The sequence below is a fragment of the Balaenoptera ricei genome, chromosome 9 (genome assembly GCF_028023285.1).
Source record: "Balaenoptera ricei isolate mBalRic1 chromosome 9, mBalRic1.hap2, whole genome shotgun sequence".
Classification (NCBI taxonomy): Eukaryota; Metazoa; Chordata; class Mammalia; order Artiodactyla; family Balaenopteridae; genus Balaenoptera; species Balaenoptera ricei.
In genome coordinates this window covers 62,336,271-62,358,848 of record NC_082647.1, presented here as the reverse complement: position 1 = coordinate 62,358,848, position 22,578 = coordinate 62,336,271, and the positions used below count along the sequence as shown (strand labels likewise).

General features: G+C 33.5%; 1 protein-coding gene across 6 annotated transcripts in view; it reads right to left on the bottom strand.

Moving 5' to 3' along the window:
- Window positions 1–892: 892 nt before the first annotated feature.
- Window positions 893–22,578, bottom strand: part of MIOS (meiosis regulator for oocyte development) — a 40,493-nt gene continuing 18,807 nt past the window's right edge. For 4 of the 6 annotated variants that reach the window (XM_059933901.1, XM_059933900.1, XM_059933899.1 and 1 more), the window contains exons 5-12: window positions 20,782–21,036; window positions 17,779–17,948; window positions 15,056–15,121; window positions 13,541–13,699; window positions 9,025–9,177; window positions 7,100–7,304; window positions 2,283–2,412; window positions 893–1,120 (exon numbers count right to left, since the gene is read on the bottom strand). In XM_059933901.1, the coding sequence (XP_059789884.1) occupies window positions 1,024–1,120; window positions 2,283–2,412; window positions 7,100–7,304; window positions 9,025–9,177; window positions 13,541–13,699; window positions 15,056–15,121; window positions 17,779–17,948; window positions 20,782–21,036 (1,235 nt within the window). In that variant the 3' untranslated portion in view covers window positions 893–1,023. The remainder of the gene's footprint in view (window positions 1,121–2,282; window positions 2,413–7,099; window positions 7,305–9,024; window positions 9,178–13,540; window positions 13,700–15,055; window positions 15,122–17,778; window positions 17,949–20,781; window positions 21,037–22,578) is intronic. The other 2 variants (XM_059933904.1, XM_059933903.1) reach the window with 2 other exon arrangements.

The window sequence follows — 22,578 nt, the reverse complement described above, 5'->3', positions numbered from 1 at the left end:
AGTCCCTAAATTGGCCCAAATATACTTACTTTAATAAACTTACATTAAAGGTGAAATTGTCTCCGAAGTGACTCTGGTTTCCCCAACATCTCCCAGTCTACCTTAGAAAAAACAGGATATTCCGCAAGAGGGAATCTGACAGTAGGACATAGTGACACAGATTATGCTGGATGGTTGGTCACATACAAACTTGTATAGACTTTGTATTCAGCCAAATGCTTCCAGATGATGAGCATAAGATGATAAATTAATAGGGACAGAAATCTTTGAAGACAAATAAGGACATTGGAAAGCAAAGGTTGAAAAGGAAAATTTTATACGTTTCCTTGAAATGGTGCATATTTTTCTCCTCAGAAGAGAAAAAGTTGTAAGATACATTCTTAATTTTGACTTTTCTTTGGAAGACAATAAATGTCTGTGCCAAAAGATTTCTTACCATAAAATCAAAGTGTATGAGAGAAGAGACTCCTTAAAAATATATATATCAATCATACCTTGATAATAATTCTCCAGTGTAGGGTAGGGGGCTTTCTAATTCTAAAAGTAAAAATCCACAATTTAAATTTAATCTGGAAGGAATCTAAGCATGAGTAAGCTTAAACTACTGTCTGAATCACTGAATTGGTCATATTATTCTATTTTAAAAGTGTACAGATTTTACTGAAAGATAACCAATTGCAACATAAAAAGTATGGTTTCAAGGTCTGTTCTTGGTCACTTCAGAAACTCTGTTTGCACAGTGTTCATAATTTCAACAAAACCCTAAAAAGTTCTTTCCAAAATGAACTTTTCCAACCTACTGAACAGAATTCATGCCCACACTCTGATGTTCATTTCAGCAGCATTTGTCTCTGTGAAGTACATCAAAATCACTCAAACATCAAATTGGTGATTTGATAGAATGATTTATTTTCCCATTACAGGAAAGTCACGAGTGACTTGTTTTGAGGTATGTTTCTGAGCTATGAAGGACCTCTATCAGAAAGCTCCACACTTGAAGGTTCCTCTTTAGGGGATAACATTTTATGGCTGGACGGTCTCTGCAGGTACCAGATTCCCTGTTGTATCCAACTGCATACATTTACACGTGCATGCAGACACGGGACACTCAGCATGATCCCTGAAAAATAGGTCAAGTCATAGTTAAACATCTAAATTACACATACATACACACATTTATCCATATACCTATCGATATCTATAATGCAATTTTTCAAATGGCATTTGAAAAATACAGGAATTAAAACCCAAAGACAAAAAGCATTAAAAGCATTAAACTAGAAATGAGTGCCAAGCTGAACATGGGGAGAAAGTTACTGAAAAATGAACAGCTTTACTTTCTAAATATATAATAAGCTATCTCATTTACAGTTATGAATGTGACAGGGATGTGCTCAGAGTTTAAATTAAAGCCAATGTGACAAACTGGGTGTAAAAGTTACAGCACTGAAGAGTACAGGGCCACTGATACTACTCAAAGTAAAAGTTAAATACGGTCTTGAGTCTCCACTGTATGAAGTGCATACTTACTACATAACAAACTTATTTACGAGATAACTATATAGGAGTTTGACATGTATTCTATCATTGAATTCAGTTACATACTATGTATTATATATGATAGGATATTCGGTCAGTCGTAAAAAACTGTAAATATAACATTTCCCCAAGTAAAGTTAAATAATGCTTTTCAAATATCTAACCCATATATAATATTTAAACAATTTCTTATACAAGTATTAATTTTATAGTTTAAAATTACATAGGCTAGTGATAGAAATGTTCACACCACCTTTGTTAACTTAAGTGACAGTATAAAAGAAATTCATCCTTTGGCTGTATAAACCTGAACTATTTAAAAGGCCATCTGCTTTATCTCCTCTAACTCCAAGCCTATTAAAGAAAGAATGGGGACTTCCCTGGTGGCGCAGTGGTTAAGAATCCGCCTGCCAATGCAGGGGACACAGGTTTGAGCCCTGATCCAGGAAGATCCCACATGCCGCGGAGCAACTAAGCCGTGCGCCACAACTACTGAGCCTGCACTCTAGAGCTCGTGAGCCACAACTACTGAGCCCACGTGCCACAACTACTGAAGCCTGCACGCCCTAGAGCCTGCGCGCCGCAACAAGAGAAGCCACTACAATGAGAAGCTCCCGCACTGCAACGAAGAGTACCCCCTGCTCTCTGCAACTAGAGAAAGCCTGCGCACAGCAACGAGACCCAATGCAGCTAAAAAAATTAATTAATTAATTAATTAAAAGAAGAAGGAATGTGCTGATTACCTGAACCAACTAAGCATGTGTCCAGCATGCCCACCATGTCTGCAATTGTGACACCATGTAAACCAGTTGTTAAACTGAGCTAATTTTTTGTCTTTGCTCAAGTCTACTTTTTCATCTGATTTGGAGCCTCCTATGGGTTAAAGACAGTGATCTTCATTAACTATATCATAATATTTTATTCAAAGTTTCTTAAAAGGTAGTTCTAAAATTATGTCAAAACACAAATCACATATCATATTGAAACAGCAACTTTAATGCTAGAATCTAGTTTAGATTGAAAAAAATACCAAATAACCAGTTTCCTTACATTTTTAATAGTCAATAATGAATGGAAAAATAGAAATTATCAAACCCACTTAGAAGCAATCTGAATTAACAATTTTAGAGAAACAATCAGTAGTTTAATAAACTTCCCATAAAGAAAATACCAAGTCCAGTTTACAGGTGAGTTCTACCAAACACTGAAAGAACAGGTAATTTTCATCTACACAAACTTTTCCAAAGAATAGGAAAAGAGGGGCAATTTCCCAATGCACTTCATGAGGTGGGTATAGCTTTGCTAACAAAATCAGACAAAGCCAATATGAGAGAGAAGATTATAGGCCAATCTTCCTCCTGAACAGACATAAAATCCTAAGTAAGACATTACCAAATAGTATGATTTAGCATTTCTACTTCTAGGAAAATGCACTAGAGAAACTTTTGTGTATGGTAAAAGGAGACATATGTAGGAATGTTCATAGCAGCATTGTTCATAACAGTAAAAATCTGGAAACCAAGTGTCCATCAATAGTAGAATAGAAAAGTTTGTGTTGTAGTCATAAATGGAATACAAAGCAGTAATAAAAAAAAAGGAATAAATGACCACTACATTAATCAGCATAATTGAAACTAAAAAAAAGAAAGAAAAACCCAACTCCAACGTTGAGCAAAAAAGGCTTGTCAAAGGACATACGTGTATGATTCACTTACATAGAATTTGAAACACAGATGACAGTAAACGTGTAAAAAAAACTATACAGACAAGCAAGAGACTAAACTAACACACAACTTAGGACAGTAATGACCTTTGGGAAGAGCCCAAAGAGGTGGTATGAAGTAGGGAGGAACAATCCAAGGCACTAGTATAGACAATGCTATCTTAAAGCAGAGTAAAAGACTCACTGATGATTGATTTATCACAGTACACGATGTATACATTACTATATATTTGTTATTCACAGAAACTTGAAGAAAAATGTATTACACATGCACATTTACACACAAATTTACATAACTTTTAGTGCTTGAAAGATGCTCATTCTATTAATTTTGGCCACCTTAATATGTTTTATTTTGTTCTAAAACAGCAAATCAAATTATTTTAAGATCATATATAATTAGAGACAAGAATAGAAAAATGAGTAAGTAAAAATATTAAGTTTAATTAAGCAATTGTGTACCTATTAAGACATAATGCTGTTCAAAATTTCACCTGGGCCATTGCTGGTCACACTGTAATGACCACAATTGTCTTGCAAACAATTATTTAAAATACCCATCTCTTTTTGCTAATGGTATGGAGATGAAAGGATGTGAAGGTGGTTCAAGGATTTAAGATGTACACACACTGAAATTCTTCCTAAAAGCTTCATAAAAACAATTAATAATGAAAGAGAGGAAAAGAGAGAAGAGAAAAAGGAAATACAGACCTTTTAAATATAAGGTATTTTATACCTTTGTGTATAGTTCTCATTAGTGATTTTCACTTTGTTTTTGTAACTTCTAATACAAAGAGAAAACAGACTGAGTCCAGAACAGATTAATCCTCATGTTTCTGATGAAGCTGAAAATAACAGCTCTACCTCACTGCCATGTGAGAAGGCATTTTAAGATCAAATAGCTTTTAAATTTAAAAGATTTATAGTGAATTATGAAAAGTGCTATAGAATAGTTGAGGGTAACTAAAGTTTCACTTAGGCACTAATAATAATAAAAAAAAGAAGAGTAAGAAAGAAAGTAATATATAATCTAACTTTTAAAAATGTATCATACCTAGAAGTTAAGCTCTATAAGGACAGCGATTTTTATCTGTTTTGTTCACTGTAACATTTCTAGCACTTAGAAAAATAGCTACTAAACAAACACTGTTGAATAATGTTTATAATTTTTAATGCTAAATATTACTGTTTATAACTTATAAACATTATAACTAAACATTTATAATTATAAACTCAGTGAGACAGTTTCAATAGAGTTCCAATCTTCAAAGCACAATTGACTGTAAAAATTTGTAACCCTCAGTTAAATAAGCTTATGGAAATTATGGCCATTTGGATCACAAAGCATGATGGATGGATGCCATCTCTAATTGCAGGCAAAGCAACACAGAGGTTTGTATACCTAAACCTTTAAACTGCCATGAGCCAACATTTGATTTCTATCAGGGCCTATTTTATTTTGGAACCCAGATTTTTCTGATTTTACAGAATAAAAAAAGAAAATGCTTATTACTTTGTAATTAACTCAGCTCAGTAATGCCTTTAAAGATCAGATTCAGGCTCCCCTAATTTTCCTACACTGCTTCCTAGGCTCTGTCACACTGATGCACTTGGTAGTTCCCATACACTCTCTGTACTTACCATCTTCACTAATCTCTTTACCTTAGTTCATGCTTTGTATTTGCCTACAACCTGGATAGGCTTCCCTAAAATCTTCACATATTTAAATCTATCAGAGTTTAGAGGACCAACTTAAATGGCATCTTCTTTTTGAGGTTTTTCAGATATGCTTTAGATAGAAGCAATGTTACCCTCTTTCAAAATTCCTAACATTTTCTTTATATAATATCCCTTATTCACCTCAGAGAGCTAAATGTATTTCAGAATTTGGAATGTTTGGGGATGTTAGGAAAATAATGAGCAAATATTACATAACACCTCCAGGAAAAGTCTGAGGCACCATCCTGTGATTAAACACATTAGCATTTCTGCAGTGAAACATATGAATGTTCACAAATAAACAAGAGAAATAAAAACTTTAATAACCTCACGTCAATTCTGAACAGATTTTTTCTTTTGCCAAATGAGATTATTGTAAATTCATTAAAAAAAAAAAAACTTTGGCTTTTCAGATCTTTAGAGATTTTGGAATGACAGATAAAAGATTCTGGACTAGTATTTATTTTCTAAAACACATAATTTCTTATTTTACATTAGCTATCCATGCTCATTACATACCATAAGCTCCGCGAGGATCTTTGAGTCATCCTAGCACATCAGCCTTAACTTAGTGCATTAAACAAGTACTCAAGCCTATATAAAGAAATTATTTCTGAAGCAAATTTAGAAAAAAATTTTTGAAGCAAATATGAGAAAATATTAAGACTTGATAAACCTGGGTGTTGAATATTCGTTAAATTAATAGTCTCTATAACAGAGAACTTAAAATGTTTTATGATTTAATTTTCTTCAAATTCCAGAAAATTGCTTTTATCTTTTCTTACCTATTTCAAAAATAGAAAAAACTGAAAAGCTAGTATCTAGCAAAAAGAAACAGCACTCTAGCCATTACAGTTTCCTGAGGCTTATGGTCCAAAAGACATATTAAGTTGAACTATTTCTATGTATCTCAGTTCACACAGAACTTATTTACATTATATTTTGCCTCCTTGTTCTTTCATTGTAGTAGATTTTTATTCCCAATTGTTATTTTCTATTTATTTGTATCAAGGATGTAAAAAAAGTGATCAACGTGCAATGTTAAAAATGAAAATCCTTGATTAAAGCTTAAGTCAAAACTAACATGTGCATCTGAAAACATCACATATTGCATTTGTTAAAAAAAAAAAGGCACTATATTGAAAGATAACTTAATGACACTAGCAAATCTCTTTCACAGATGTTAATGTAACAATAAAACAGACTATTTACAAGAACCAGCTACAGAACAGAATTCCAGAATTTCACAACAAGAAGGGATCTCCCAGTCCAACACCTCATATGTAAGAGCGTTAAAGCGACTCTCAAGGTCACTGACTAAATGTCACAGAGCCAGAACTACAACAGGCATTCTGATACCATACTCAGTTCTTTATCCCTTATTCATTTACCAGTATGCCAGATATTCAAATGTTTTTCATTGAATTTTTTGCTATAGTATCATTTTCAAGTATATAAATAGCTGAAATATTTCTAGCCACTAGGTGCATTATATTCAATTATCTACTGTTCTCAAAAATTTTCTCTATATGTTTACTTTAAGCAGTAAACAATAATGTTAATATTTCTAAGCATTAAAAAAGTATATATATTTACTAGGTAGCTGACAAATATAGCAGAAGCCAACACCAAAACTTAGAAGTAGAGGGATCTGATTTCTAGGTTAATACATTCTCTACATATTTTCAGAGGTAGATTTTGAACATGAAATAAGAGAAAATGTCAAAGTGCTTTGAGACTATCAAAAATTCTTTATGCACACAAGGTATTTGTTACTAGATGGGGCCACGGTGACTTTTAAACATAAAATTTGAGGGAGCTCCTCTTAGAAAAAGTGGTAAGAAAATGATATAAGATTATTTAATATTTAAGCTCTTCTCACGAATGTTAAATTGGCAAGCATTTGTGAGATTACCTGAGATATCATGGATATAGATTTTACTTTTAATGTACAGATTTCATAAACTATAGAGAACACAAAAACCTTCAAGCCAGCAAAGTGGCTTGCTCTTAGAAATAATATAAACTCAAGTGGGTATGTCTTTTATTTACAACATTAAATCAATTATGTAGAAACAATTTCAGCTCCAAAATGTATACTGTAGAATTATATCATACCAGGACAACTAGAAACAGGTGTTCCCATATTGATGAGGCAAAGTGCACATCGAGGAAGGGGTTTTCGACAGCCAGGGCAACTTGTGACTTTAGATTTTGTTGGTGAGCCACTGACACCATACTGACTAAAACCTCTGCCCTGATGGGGCACAGTTGAACAGCTGTAGGAGATAGACTTTCCACAAAAATTGCAACTCACAAACACCTATAAAATAAATGAAAGGAGAAATAAATATAATGTAAACTTCATGAATAAAATAAATTTAAAATAATTAAAGTTTGATCCTAACAAATTACTTTTAAATAATTTTTTAAATTTTATTGCGTATTATAAAATAATTTATCTGCTAAGTTGATGAGCTCTCATTTAAGACTTCCACTTAGCAGTTACATTATTTGAATACTTCTTCTCTGTTACCTTTGTTTAATTATATTCTTCCTAACATCACTGTGATCTACAGAAAAAAATAACAAGGACTTTATTTTTATTATTTATTTATTTATTTATTTATTTTTGGCTGTGTTGGGTCTTCATTTCTGTGTAAGGGCTTTCTCTAGTTGTGGAGAGCGGGGGCCACTCTTCATCGCGGTACGTGGGCCTCTCACTATCACGGCCTCTCTCGTTGCGGAGTACAGGCTCCAGACGCACAGGCTCAGTAGCTGTGGCTCACGGGCTTAGTTGCTCCGCGGCATGTGGGATCCTCCCAGACTAGGGCTTGAACCCGTGTTCCCTGCATTGGCAGGAAGATTCTCAACCACTGCGCCACCAGGGAAGCCCAACAAGGACTTTAGAGTTCACCCTGGGACATTACAAAATATCCCAATATGACTTTTGATACAAAGTTCAATGATATAATCTCCTAAACAAAATTTTCTTGTAAAGAAAACACTCATTTCCTAAGATAAAAAGGAGTTAAGGATCCCATAATAGTTAAAACTTTAGAATAATAGCAATATAAACTGTTCATTACGCCTTTAAACTCCTGGACTCTTGAACACTTATGATACAGATTAGTAACAAATATTATCATGTACTGCTATTTGATTAATACTCAGGTTGTTTTAATACAAACCGTAATTTCTCAAATTTCTAAAATAAGAAAATAGCACCATCCAGTGCTCACATGGAGCATATACCTGATATTTAACGTCTGAACTCAGACACAGTGATCTCACGTCAAGTGCTTTATGTAATAATTGATCTCATGTTGCTTTTTTTTAATTGAAGTACAGTTGATTTACAATATTGTGTTAGTTTTAGGTATACAGCAAAGTTATTCAGTTATACATATATTCTTTTTCAGAGTCTTTTCCATTATAGGTTATAACAAAATAGTGAATATATCCCCTATGCTATACAGTAAATCCTTGTTGTTTATTTTATATACAGTGTTGATCTCATGTTTTTTAAACTACTGCTTAAAGAAAAAAAATTTCTATGTCTAATTAGACATATAGATATATATGTATATAGTGTTAAAGAAACAACTCCTGCCTTATTACACATAACAGTGCAGAAAGTGTCAATATGTAAGTGGAATGTGTAAGAACATATAGTAGTTTAGATTCTGAAAGATCTTGGAATATACTAGAAATCCTTGGACAACTCTAGGACTGATTTAGGTTTGCCTAAGATCCTCTAGACCTGCTGTGGTTTGCTCTGTGTCAGACTAAAGCTCAAGTCACCGAGATGACTGTTAGGAAGTGGCACGATCAAAAAAACAGGAAGATTAAGGACAAAGTGCACTCTGGGATAGATAAAGACATGGGAACTCAACATGAGCAAAAGAATGAGTATATTGATAACAATTTATTAAATTGAACCCTCAATTTACCCTATATAACATGCTGTAAACACTTCTATTTTTTGGCTGGGCTATTAGGTACATGTTACAATTTGATTCTCTCCAAAACAATGTACTTACCTGTGCTAAAGGCTTAGAACTGGGATCCAACTTACTCCTGTGAATATCAAATTCAGCTCGTTTGTGCCAAAACCTCCAGGCATCTAATAAATTTCTATAATTCTCAATCCAGTACTGAACTCTTTCATCTTTAAGAACATCTAAGGGAGAACCCTAAAAAGAAAACATGAATTATTTCAGTTTTTAAAATTTTCTTGGGTAAGCCTGAAGATTCTAGGCAACATGCGAGTATGAGTCACATGGGAAGAAACAGGCCTCTTTCTTGCCAAAAGCTGGCTCCTAATGAGGATCAGATAAAATAACTGATGGAAGCTCCATTAATTTACTTTAAGTTGGCCTCTACCAATGACATAAATATGCACTGTATATACCATTATATCTTGCCAGAGAAGTGTAATTTTCTACCTCTTATTTAAGTTTAAAGACCTAAGAGCAATCAATTCACCTTCTTAGTTGAATGCAGTAAAAAATGAAGCAAATATTTTTTGTCCCAACAATGAAAACCTCTAGGTTCACAAAATATATTTACTATCTCATCTAAATACACACCAAAATTGCTCAATCACATTTAAAAATAATACTGAGCCGGGTCCTTCATATCTAGCAATGTATTGTGGATTAAGATGCTATTTTTGTATACCTATTTAGCTAAAAGTTAAAAATGCCTATTCTCAAAAAAAAAAAAAAAAAATGCCTATTCTCGGGGCTTCCCTGGTGGCGCAGTGGTTGAGAGTCTGCCTGCCAATGCAGGGGACACGGGTTCGAGCCCTGGTCTGGGAAGATCCCACATGCCGCGGAGCGGCTGGGCCCGTGAGCCATAATTGCTGAGCCTGCGCATCTGGAGCCTGTGCTCTGCAACAAGAGAGGCCGCGATAGTGAGAGGCCCGTGCACCGCGATGAAGAGTGGCCCCCGCTTGCCACAACTAGAGAAAGCCCTCGCACAGAAACGAAGACCCAACACAGCCATAAATAAATAAATTAATTAAAAAAATAAAAAAGATATCTTATAAAAAATGCCTATTCTCTCCCTCGCCTTCAATTAAAACATATATTTATCACCTTCAAATTTAAAAAAAAAAAAAAGAAAGAAAGAAAAAAACCAAAACTGAACCAAAAATGTTTAGTTCTTTTGCACCTAGGCCACAGTGAAAAGGAACATTCCTTTTCCTTAAATTTACTTTAGACTCCTTCTCATTAAGAACTTCAATTTTTTGCCACTAAGACTTTTCCTAAAGCTGTATTTTCCCTGGCAGCTGTGACATTCCACATTTCACCTACGCTTGCTTTGGGTTTTCATAGAATGCTTTTAGCTCTGTCGAGGATATCGTCCTTATCTTCACATGATGAAGAAAGTAGAGAAAGCCTCTGCCTCCAGTGATGCTATGGCCATTAAGTTAAAGCCAAGTTTTTCCGGTTCTGTTTGGGGGCCACAGAGAAAGTAAAATGTCAGAGGCAACTTAGCATGCATCTTATGGAAAAATGGAAGAAACCTATAACAGCTAATAAAGACAATCTACCTTTAGACATTCCATCAAAATAGAAGCGTATCTTTCACCTAGTAATTAGGTATTAATTTCAATTACTAGAGTTAAATTTAGCTAAAAGAACATGTGAAAAACTCATAGTTGACAACTTCATTTCTTAAAAAAATAAACAGCTACTACAGTCCTAATTATGACCAACTAGCCAGAACTAAGTACTAAAGTATAATACAATCCCTGATTTAAAAAGAAAATTCACAGAAAAATCAAAAATCTTCATACCCCACTCTTTCCCCTTCCACGGCAGTAAGGATAAACTAAGAAAGAATCTGGTCACTTCATATTTTGTAAGTCTTCTCTAGAACCGCCCCAATAAAACTTAAAATCAAGGTCTGAAAAAGTCTGCAGAGAAAACAGTTCAGAGATTAAGTCTGACCAAATTAAAATTAGAAGGGCTTTGAAATGCCATGGGCTTCCTACAGTAACAAAATGTAAGACCTAAGTGATCAGCAAGTAACTGAACTTCCAAAAGCATTAACCAACATTCTTCAGAAAAAAGGAAAAGAACCCAGATGTCTATAATATACTGCAAACAATGGCCAGTATTCAATAAAAAATCACTAGACATATAAAGAAACAGGTAAATGTGTTTCAAAGTAAAGGAAAAAGGCAGTCAATAGAACTAAACCTTAAATAGCCCTTATGTTAGAGTAAGTAAAGATCTAAATGCAGCTATTATTCAGACTTAGGGGAAAATAGTTTTTTAATTAGTAAACAGATAGGGCTCTGAGCTGAAAAATATAAACTATAAAAAAATGGAGACTCTGGAACTAAAAAGTACAATAACTGAAATTAAGAATTCCCTGGAAAACCTAACATCAGATAGAAGGTGACAGAATAGTCAATTAACAAATCAAAAGAATTTATCCAATTTGAAGAACAGAAGAAAAAAGATGAAAGGAAAATAAACAGAGCCTCAGATACCTGTGGGACAATATCAAATGGTTTAATATATGTGCAATAATAGTCCAAGAAGGGGAATGAGATTGAGGCAGAAAAAAATATTTAGAGAAATAATGCTTGAAGACTTCCCAAATTTGATGAAAAACACTGACTTGCAGATCCAAGAACTTCAGTGAATCACAAGCAGGATAAAAAGAACCACAACGAGGCTTCAAGGGTTAAACTGCTAAAAATCAAAAGAAAATCTTGAAAGCAGCCCAAGGAAAAATGAAGCATTACATAGAGGAAACAAGGATAGTAGTATCTGACTTCTCATCAGAAACATGGAGGCCAGAACACTGTGAAACCACATCTTTGAAATGCTGAAAGAAAATGAGCAAAATAGACATTTTCAATTAAAATTAAGCTGAGAGAATCTGTCCCCAGTAAATGTAAACTATAAGAAATGCTAAAGAGAAAGACCAAAGGGAAACGATATGAGATGAAATTTGAGTCTCTGGTAAGGAGTAAACAGTACCAGGCACGGTAAATAAGTAAATAAATATAAAAGCCCATGTTTTCATTCTTCACATAATTTACATAAAAGACAACTGACTGTTCAAAGCAAAAATAATAACACTAAGTTGGAGTTTATAATGGATGTAGAAGCAGAATACAAGACAATAGGACAAAGGAGGGGGATTCGTAAATGGAATTACACTGTTGTAACATGAAATATGAAGCAAAAAGTGGAAAGTGTCAGGTGTGAGGTAAGAAAGAGAAAAGGTGAAGTAGGAAGCATGATGTATCAGGTGTGAAATGTAAAGTAAGAGGAGGTAAAATGTTGACTGATGAGTTAAGGATGCATATTGTTAGACCTATAGCAACTACTCAAAAGAAGAAGATAATGAAAAGGGGTATAGCTAAAAAGCTAATAGATAAAATAAAGTGAAATACTAAAATATTCAATTAGCCCAAAAGAAGGCAGGAAAGGAACAGAAAAACAAAAGGAAGAAGGAAGAAAAAGCAAAAGAGAAAACTAATAGCAAGATGATAGCCTAAATCTTGACCATATAAATATAAATGGAGGGAACTTCTCAATTAAAAGGCAGCTGATCATCAGACTAGATTTTTTTTTAAAGCAAGATTCAATTACACACTGCATTTTAAATGGATTTTTATAAACCTTGTTAACAGGTTACCAACCATTTGCATTCCATAGCCATATATCTACAGCTTGGTTTAACAAATGTGAACTCATTTCAGTAAGAAAACAATGATACCTTATGCTACAGAAGGACACCTTTTCTTCCATGGGCAGTGGCCTGATAACTTAGGGTAAGTTTACATTGTGGTTTGTGGGCCAATCAATATCTACTTTTGTTCATAAGAAGGTAGGGTGGGGGGAGGGGGCAATTTACTTTGCTTAGCCAGTATGCAGCATGCTATCATATTGTATAAAAGGATAAGGACGGGAAAGAGAACACTAAGAAGGATAAGATTAGCTACAGGGCCACAGGAAATCTCAGGAAAAAGCTCTAAAATGTCACCATATTTCCAACAAAAGCAAAGTAGTAGGGAATCTTTGCCAGGAATCCATTTTTAACCACTGGACAGTAAAAGCTGAGAGAAAATAGATGACTGATTATACCAAATCATGCCCATTTAATAAATGAGGAAATGAGATAATAAAAGGGAAGAATGAGAATTAAGACAGCTGTGTGTAACTTGCCTTCTGTATTTCAAGAAAGATGTATAGTAATTCAGATCAGGGAAAGGCAATCTCTTTGTAGAAGGTGTTGTTCTGTCAACAGCTGGAGAAAACGAAGAGAGGTGTCTCTGCTCCATTTGAGCTTTACATAAATTCAAGACTGACACTTCTCAAAGTGAAAGGAAAACCCAGATAACCCAATGCAGGAGGCTTAGCGACGTAAGGTAAGGCAGAAGTCCTGTAGATCAAGTGATTAAAGCTAAATGTCTTCTAAAGACCAGCAGCAAGCAACAAGGCATATCCACTCAGTGAGGGAAGAAAATACAGAAGGCTAAGCATTTTTTTTCTCCTTAAAAAATTGCTGCCACCAGGCTGCGCTAACCTGTAACATGCAGTAACTTGCTGTTTGGACATCTCCAGTTCGGTCGACATAACTCTCCATTAAGTCCACTCCATCTTTAGTAAGGCCTGTAAGCAGTATTCCTTCCAAATTTCCAGCCTCTTTCATTTCATTGGTCAACTTTTCGATGTATCTATTTAACTGGAAAATTCAAAGTGATTTTTCTAAAGCAATCCATTTGACTATTTGTATTTTCTGCTTCATAAATTCTACATTTGAAACAATTTTACCCTTAATGGAAAACAGTTTAAAACAAAAGCCCTTGTAAAAATCTACATATGTGATCTCTAAGAAGTCTGCATCTATTATAAATTACAATGCAGCATTCATGATCATTTAAAATATTTTTTTAAAACGGCAAGGTATTTACTATCTTTTGATAATTGTTCTATAAAAGATCCACAGAGGGTTTACTATTTTAAATTTAAAGAGAACTGTCCTTATTATTTTGCAAAGTTCTTGATGTCTAATATACAGTACAAAGTAATAGAGTCACAGAATCTGAGTTGGAAGGGAACTTCAAGATTACCAACAATAACCATTTCTTGTATTATATATAGGATGGATAAACAATAAGATCCTACTGTATAGCACAGGGAACTATATTCAATATCCTCCTGTGATAAACCATAATGGAAAACAATATGAAAAAGAATACATATAGGTATAACTGAGTCACTTTGCCGTATAGCAGAAATTAACGCAACACTGTAAAACAACAATACTTCAATAAAATTTTAAAAAAAAGAACCTGTAAATCTCTTTTGGGATTTTGATCTGTAAAGCTCATGGGTCCTTTACAATCTTATCCTAAACAAACAAACACAAAAACAAACTATTTCTTATAAGGTCTTGCCTGACTTTATCCTACCCCAAACTCTAGCCAAGATGGCTTTATGTTCCCCAGCACTTTCTCATTATTGTAGTACTCAACACAACACATTACTAGTTGTTCATGTGCATTTCTCTCTCACTATCTACATAGCATATTCATGTACTAGCTGTTTATTGTATTAAAAAATGAAGGAATCCTTTGATAGCATCGTTAAGAGGTGAGTTTAACATCTTTATCTACTGATTAATCCACTCACCACAGCAGAAATAAACTAAAATATTAAGTCAGCATTTTTTTTTTTTAATTTAAGTATAGTTGGTTTACAATGTTTTTAGTTTCAGGTGTACAGCAAAGTGATTCAGTTATACACATATATATCTATTCTTTTTCAGATTATTTTCCCTTATAGATTATTACAAGATATTGAGTATAGTTCCCTGTGCTATACAGTAGGTCCTTGTTAAATCAGCATTCTTAAATAAGTAAATTTAGGTATGATACATGTTTATAATATCTCAATCTAATAAGAAATTATTACCTCACTTTTTAGAAGAATGTATATATAAACCTCACAGATACATATTTATACATAAAGATTAGTTTCTTAATCCAGTGACAGTAAATATTAATCACTTGAAATATGGAATTAAATCAGTTCCTACCTGACTATCACTAAGAAATTTACAAGCAAATGCCACTCTGTCACGTACGGCAACTTTGTTTTCATACTGAAAAGAAGAGAAAAAGCAAGGAGTTACTTTCTGGTGCTATGAGTTATAAATTTTTGCAGACTAGGTATTTTATACCTAATACATATTTTGATTTTCAAATGTATTAATAAGCTACTGTGTATACACTGGCAGAGCCATTGATCGCCTAAGATGTTTTTCTTAATGTAACTCTCAGGAAACTCAGTGCTAAGGTTATTGTCTGTAGAAAGTAAAGATTTACGTCTTAAACTGACCAATTTAGTTTAAAAAAATTCCAGTTCTGTCTTATATAACTTTAACATAAAACAGAAGCAATGGTGAACAGTTTATCACATTTAAGATGCCATGTAGTCCTTTCATCACAGAAATTAATTTTAGTGAAACTGAGGAAATCTTTCCTTGGCTTCTAAGTTAATCAACAAGTCTAGGAAATCTGTGAATTACCAGTAAATATACCAGCTCAGGATTTAGAAAGAATATCAATACATGTTTCTAAACACAAAGTTTTAAAACATACCTTATAAGTAAATAGACACACTTTTGTGGCTATTGTAAAATACTCTTATATAGGTGGTTTGTGGCAAAATAAGAGGCATTATGATAAATTCTTAAATTTTTGTATGCTTGTCAATAATGTAAAACACTATTTTGAAAAGTGTTTACTATAAATGTAGAAAGATACAATTAATTTTGTGATAAGTAAAAAATAGTTTAAGGGTGGATAAAGGATCCTATTTCCACTGAAGTCTTCCATGAAATATAGTTTTCCTCCTTTAAACATAAGATCACTTCAGTTGATACCTTAGTGTGTTTTCTCAATTATAAATATGGTTCTGCCCTAAAAAGGGGACATATTTGGTAAAAATTAGATTTAACTCTTAGACTATGTTGTATGTGTTACAATTTTGATCTGGAAAGAGTTATAAATATTCTCTGCCCCATTTTACAGCTGAAGAAACTAAAACCCAAAAAAGATAACTGACCAGCTAAGGTAACTGTGGCAGAGCAAGGACTCAGACCTTTACCTTCTGATTTCCCAATTCAAAACTTTTCACTAGATTACTATAACTTAACAATTTTTTAAAAAGAACAATGATAATTATCATTATTTACATATAAAGTATAATCAGGGACACTCCTGAAACAGCTTGGAAATATCAATATAAACTTCCTACTCAAGATATGATATCCCTTACTTATTTAGGTGTAAGAAGGTATTTTTAATAGGTCACTTAATTGAAAATACAGAAGTTTAACATTTAGACAATATACTTCTCTATCAATTTAAAATCTGAACAATCCATTTCTTTTTCTAGTCTTCATTGTCCTCTACCACTTCCTAAAAGTATCATTTTATTTCTTCAAGATGCAACATTTAAAGTCTTCTGTTTAACAACAAAGAGTAATAATTGTAAAAAAAAAAACAAAAAAACCCCAACATGCTCTTGGATATTAATTTGAAGTGGTTAGAAAGGTTCAATAGTAATTTGTTAAAAGTAATGAACAAAACACATAACGAATTGCCAAAATGGACACTAACAACATTTATTAACACATTCATTCATTTATCTCAATAAATACATGTTTTTATAAATTCTTCGGAACTGAAATTTAAATCAATTATCAATGTGTATTTTATAATATTGGGTTGGCCAAAAAGTTCCCTCAGTTTTTAAGTAAAAATAAAGGACACATTTTTCATTTTCACCAAGAACTTTATTGAACAATGTATTCACCATTTTGTTCTACTACTTTCTGCCGTTTTTCAGGCAACTTCATAATTCCATCTTCCCAAAACATTTTATCTTTTTGAGCAAAGAACTGTCACAATACAATCTAACAAAATTGTTTTGAATGAAGTTAAAAGCGCTACTAGAGCCATCTTACAGAAAAAAAGAACGAACTTTTTAGCCAACCCAATAAATGCTACAATTGCAAAAAAAGAATAGAAATACATTTTGCCTTGGAAGGTTCTTCTCAGTGCTAGAAAGAAGCCCAACAAATGTCAAGAAAGTTGTGGTACTAAGGTGAAGCTTAAAACCCAATAACTAAAACTGATAAGCAACCCTCACTTCTTTCTTTCTGCACTTTGTGACAAAGAACCTATTTGGTGATGTGTTCATAAGTGATTAAAGCAGGAGAAAGAAAAAAAAAAAAAACAGCAATGAAAAGACCAAATAGTGAAAAAATAAAATAGTCCACTATAAGTAGTGTGATCATATAATTTATCTTCCAAACTGGTACGTGTCTGTGAATGACAAATACTAACTCAGACAAGATACATGGTTATCCTGACCATAACTGATCATGTATTGATTTACTTAACTAAGAAAAAAGCCAAAAACAAAAACATCATACACACATTTAAAAGATTATATTTCAGTATAATATGCATGTTTCTATAGCTGTAGAGTTCTAGAGCTCAGTTTCTAAGCTAAAGGATAAAATCTTATTCCTCCAATGTCTGTAAATTATATTATTAAAACCATTAAAAAAAATCAAGTTCAGTTTGCTATCGGCTAACTCCAAATTTTTAAGATACCTTATTTTAAATAATATAAAATGCATCGAAATATGACATTATTTTATGCAACTGACATTTGAAAATTTTAACAAAATTACATTAAAAACTCCTATCTTAAAAGGAGAGTCTCATGAAACAGAAATTAGCTTACCAATACTCCATCATAAGATCCTGTTTCACTTGTCAGAAATGCAAACATGACACACAGATACGGGTTGTTTAACTGTAATCGTAAAGTGCTGCACATTTCTCTCCAAAGCGAGTTCTTCTCATCCGTATAACCCGATAAAGCCATTGCTACCACATTAAGATTCAGATCACCTGCATATTAAAAAGAGACAGCTAATTAAAGTAATCAAAAGCTTAATGTCTCCTAGTTCTTCAACTATAACAAATAAAGATCAGAGGGTGAATTTACCCCCCAGAAAAATAAGCCCATTAGAATAAGGGTTTTGACACAGACTAGAATATCTGGCAAGAACCACAAGCAAAAATTTCCATTCTTACAAAACTTCTACCCATATTGCAAACCCTGTGCAGGACAAGCACATCTTTTAATTCTCAAGTTTTCATCCCAGGCAGATTCCTACAGAGTATGTTAGCTTAGGACCTAAATGAAGAATAGTGAAGCAATACTATCAGAATCATTGCCAACTTCATCAACAAGTTAATTTATGTGGAGATGTTTCAAAGTGTTGATAGTAAATATTATTGTATCTCAGGACTACAATTTTCAAAATCATTTGTTTTCCTATTCTTACATATATAATGCTCATGCTTATGTATATGTTTTATCAGCAAAGTACTGAAAGCCAATATTTCAGCATTCTTATTATAGTATTATACTTTTAATTTTTCTAGGACCAAATTATTATTATAGTATTATACTTTTAATTTTTCTAGGACAAAATTAACGATCAGAATGATCACAGAACTGTATTTAGACATATTTGCAACAAAGCATTTGTTACCAATAGTCTTTTAAACATTTGTTCTTAGCAGTGTATCCGGCTGCTGATGAGCTGCTAGCCTGGCAGTCAGCCCTACGGCTGCCTCGCCGTCTAACAGTAAGTTTCGCTTCAAAAGAGAAAATTAAATTCATCTTTAGCTTTTACTCTTAAGTGTTTTCTACATTTATTATAGCAACTTTATTAGGTTTCTTGATCCTAATCATTTACTCCTTTTTTCCAAATGAAACAGCATTTCCCACTTTATGTTCTTAATAGGCTGTTCCTCATTTCTATAAACATTTTCCCCAAGTTATTTTGTGCCTGCTTCCTGTGCTTACTCTGTTGAAGTCTTTTTTCTTTTTCTTTCTTTCCTTCTTTCTTTCTCTTTCTTTCTCTCTCTCTCTCCCTCCCTTTCTTTCTTTCCTTCCTTCCTTTCTTTCTCTCTCTCTGCCTCTCTCCCTCCCTCCTTTCCTTCCTTCCTTCCTTTCATTTTTTAACATCTTTATTGGAGTATAATTGCTTTACAATGGTGTGTTAGTTTCTGCTTTATAACAAAGTGAATCAGCTATACATATACATATATCCCCATTTCTCCTCCCTCTTGCGTCTCCCTCCCACCCGCCCTATCCCACCCCTCTAGGTGGTCACAAAGCACCGAGCTGATCTCCCTGTGCTATGGGGCTGCTTCCTACTAGCTATCTATTTTACATTTGGTAGTATATATATGTCCATGCCACTCTCTCACTTCGTCCCAGCTTACCCTTCCCCCTCCCCATGTCCTTAACTCCATTCTCTATGCCTGTGTCTTTATTCCTGCCCTGCCCCTAGGTTCTTCAGAACCTTTTTTATTTTTTAGATTCCAAATATATGTGTTAGCATACGGTATTTGGTTTTCTCTTTCTGACTTTAACATTAAGAAACAACAACAACAAAGGAATATCTTCTTTGAATCCTGCTGAGAACAATTTATCTCCAAATGGAAAGGAATATTTGATTCACAGAAATCTCCAGTCCTCAACCAGGTTATTCAAATCACTGAAAAGATACTTTTCCCCTACTGTTAGTATGGGTGTTTAAATCTAACACCAAATTTTCCAGGTACACAAGACAAGGATTATCATGCTCTCAGATCATAGTAAAATTAGAATTAGAAATGGCTTTAAATATCAATTCTTTTTTCCATCACCACGTATCTTCTACTGCACTCTCAAAATGGGGAAGACTTATGTTACAGCAAAACTGAAGGAAAAGAGGGCAATCTGGGCAAAACATTAGCTTTTTCAACTTTTAGACTGCAAGTAAATAGATTACAGTTAATTTCAGGTGTTTTTCCTATGGTACCACAGAACTGTAATAGCTTCAAAATGGACCAGCAAATAAAAATTAAGTATTCTGAATACTCATAAATAATTTGGCCAGGTGTATTAAAAACTGCGAGGTATATATACATCTTGAAGTGAAATATTCCCAATAAGAAAAAAACTGAATTCCTGGATTAAGATTTATTTCTCTGAGTTTTCTCTTGCAAAATGTCAGGGTGAAAACTTTATCACATATCTTTGTTTCTTCTTTTTCAAAAAAATATTAAATGGAAACTATGTTCAAATCAGCAGACTCAAGTAGAAACACTTTTGTAGATCGAAGTATGATTTTTATAAGAATCTATGTTAGTCTAACTAAAAGTGTCATTCAGTTTCCTAAAAGTCAACCAAAAACCATACAAAAAATAAAGCATAAACTAAAATACACTCAAATGTTTGCCATAAAAATGCTTACAAACTAAAGTAGTCCTAATCTCAAAGAAAATACATTTTTTGAATGTATGTGAACTATCTTCAAGGAAAAAACATCGAAATGAACACACTTGAGCATTCCTTATAATATTAAAAAGACAATTAAGACATTTTCTTTTTCAATAAACAAAAGGGATGGACTAAACATTTACTTTATTTTTTTTTTTTTTTTAGTTTTTTTTCTAATTTTTGAATTTTATTTTATTTATTTTTTTATTTTTTTTTTATTTTTTATTTTTTTTAATTTTTTTATACAGCAGGTAAAACATTTACTTTAATAGACACAGTTCTGTGCTAATTTCTCTTTCAAAAACATTTACCAAAAATATTGATTAGAGTTTTAACAATTACCAGCATATTTTCCTTCAAGGATTCTATGAACGGCAACTACCTTATTATATAACCCAATACCTCTTTCTGAAGATGCCCCTTCATTCAGGATCTGGATTGCTCGTCGAATATCCAAGTTGAACAATGCCACAGCGGCAGCTCTCTCCCATTCCCCTTCTTGTACAAGGGAGTTCAAAAATGGCCCCACGTCGACATCCGTTCCTTTCTTTATCCACCCACAAAGCTGTAAAGCTAAGATTCTCTCTTCATTTAAATTCTGAATATCAGTTTGCTTATCCAACCCACTCCAATTATGTCTGCTGCTTTCCACCATTCCTAAAGAGAAACACCTTTATATTATTGTTTATTAGTTTTTGAAATGTATTTGGAAAATAAGTCAGTTTTACATAGGACTATTTCAACATTAGATTTTAAATATTCAACTTCTCAGCCACAATTTCATGATAGCATAAGTATAAAGCATGCCACAAACAAAACACATTTTACATGTTGCTAAGTACACATTTCCCCGAGTTACCAGAAGGAGCTGTGGGACTTACAGTCAATGCCCGATGGGCTACGCTGAGCCACTGCTTCAGAGCAGCCTCCCTGACCACCTCATCTAAAACAGGGTGCCACCTGCATTATCTAACTAACCATTGGCTCCTCTATGTCCTTTAGCACGAACATAAGCTCCCATATTTTATTTAATTTATTTTTCAGTCTTATCTCTTCTCCTACTAGAACATAAGCTCCAAAGGGGCTGGCATCTTTTCTTTTTTTATTTGAAAGGTATCCCCAGTGTTTGAGGTCCGATACTCACACTCTCTCCCTCCCCCTTCTGCCACTCTATGTATGAATATATACATCTATATGAAAAAAAATGAGATCAAAAACATCAAAGTACTTTGAAAGGTTAAGTACTAAGGTAAAATACAATAGGAATTATTTGAAGGTTCTCCCCCCTTACTAAACCAGGAGACTTTATGGCCTCATTTTCTTTTCACAAGGAATTTAAATAATTCTTGTAACATTACTTAGATTGCAATCAAGGCAGCTGATCCTAACGGGGGGATAATTTCACGTAAGATGATACTTGGTGCCAAATTAAGGTAAAAGAAAGATGAAACTTAAGGACTCTATTAATTACAACTCAAATTCTTAAAAGTTCTAGAAAGTTTTACCATCAAAATTGTCATTATCTGTTCTTATTTTAACAAAAAGGATTTTCAGAATAAACTGAATTAGGAATTAGGAAGCAAGAATGTCCAACATTACAAATGTCTTTTATTAGTAGTAATTTACACCATCCTACATTTATATAGTTACATATAACACAGTAATTATACATTTGTAGGGACTTCCCTGGTGGCGCAGTGGTTTAGAATCCACCTGCCAATGCAGGGGACACAGGTTCACTCCATGGTCCGGAAAGATCCCACATGCCGCAGAGCAACTAAGCCCATGTGCCACAACTACCGAGTCTGCGCTCTAGAGCCCATGAGCCACAGTTACTGAAGCCCGCATACCTAGAGCCCGTGCTCCGCAACAAGAGAAGCCACCACAATGAGAAACCCAAACACTGCAACGAAGAGTAGCCCCCACTCACTGCAACTAGAGAAAGCCCACGCACAGCAACGAAGACCCAAGGCAGCCAAAAAAAAAAAAAAAAAGAAAAAAGAAAGAGAATACCTGCACATCAAAAAGAGGAACCGTGCTGCTCTATATGCAACCATGAGGGAAGTCAGTGAAGACAAAATCACTTATAGCTTATGAAAGTGAGATTTCAAGAACTCTGAGAAAACTTAGAATTAAATGATAAAGTTAATAAAACACTTATGTTAAAAATTAAAGAAGACTTTTTATTCTGAATAACAA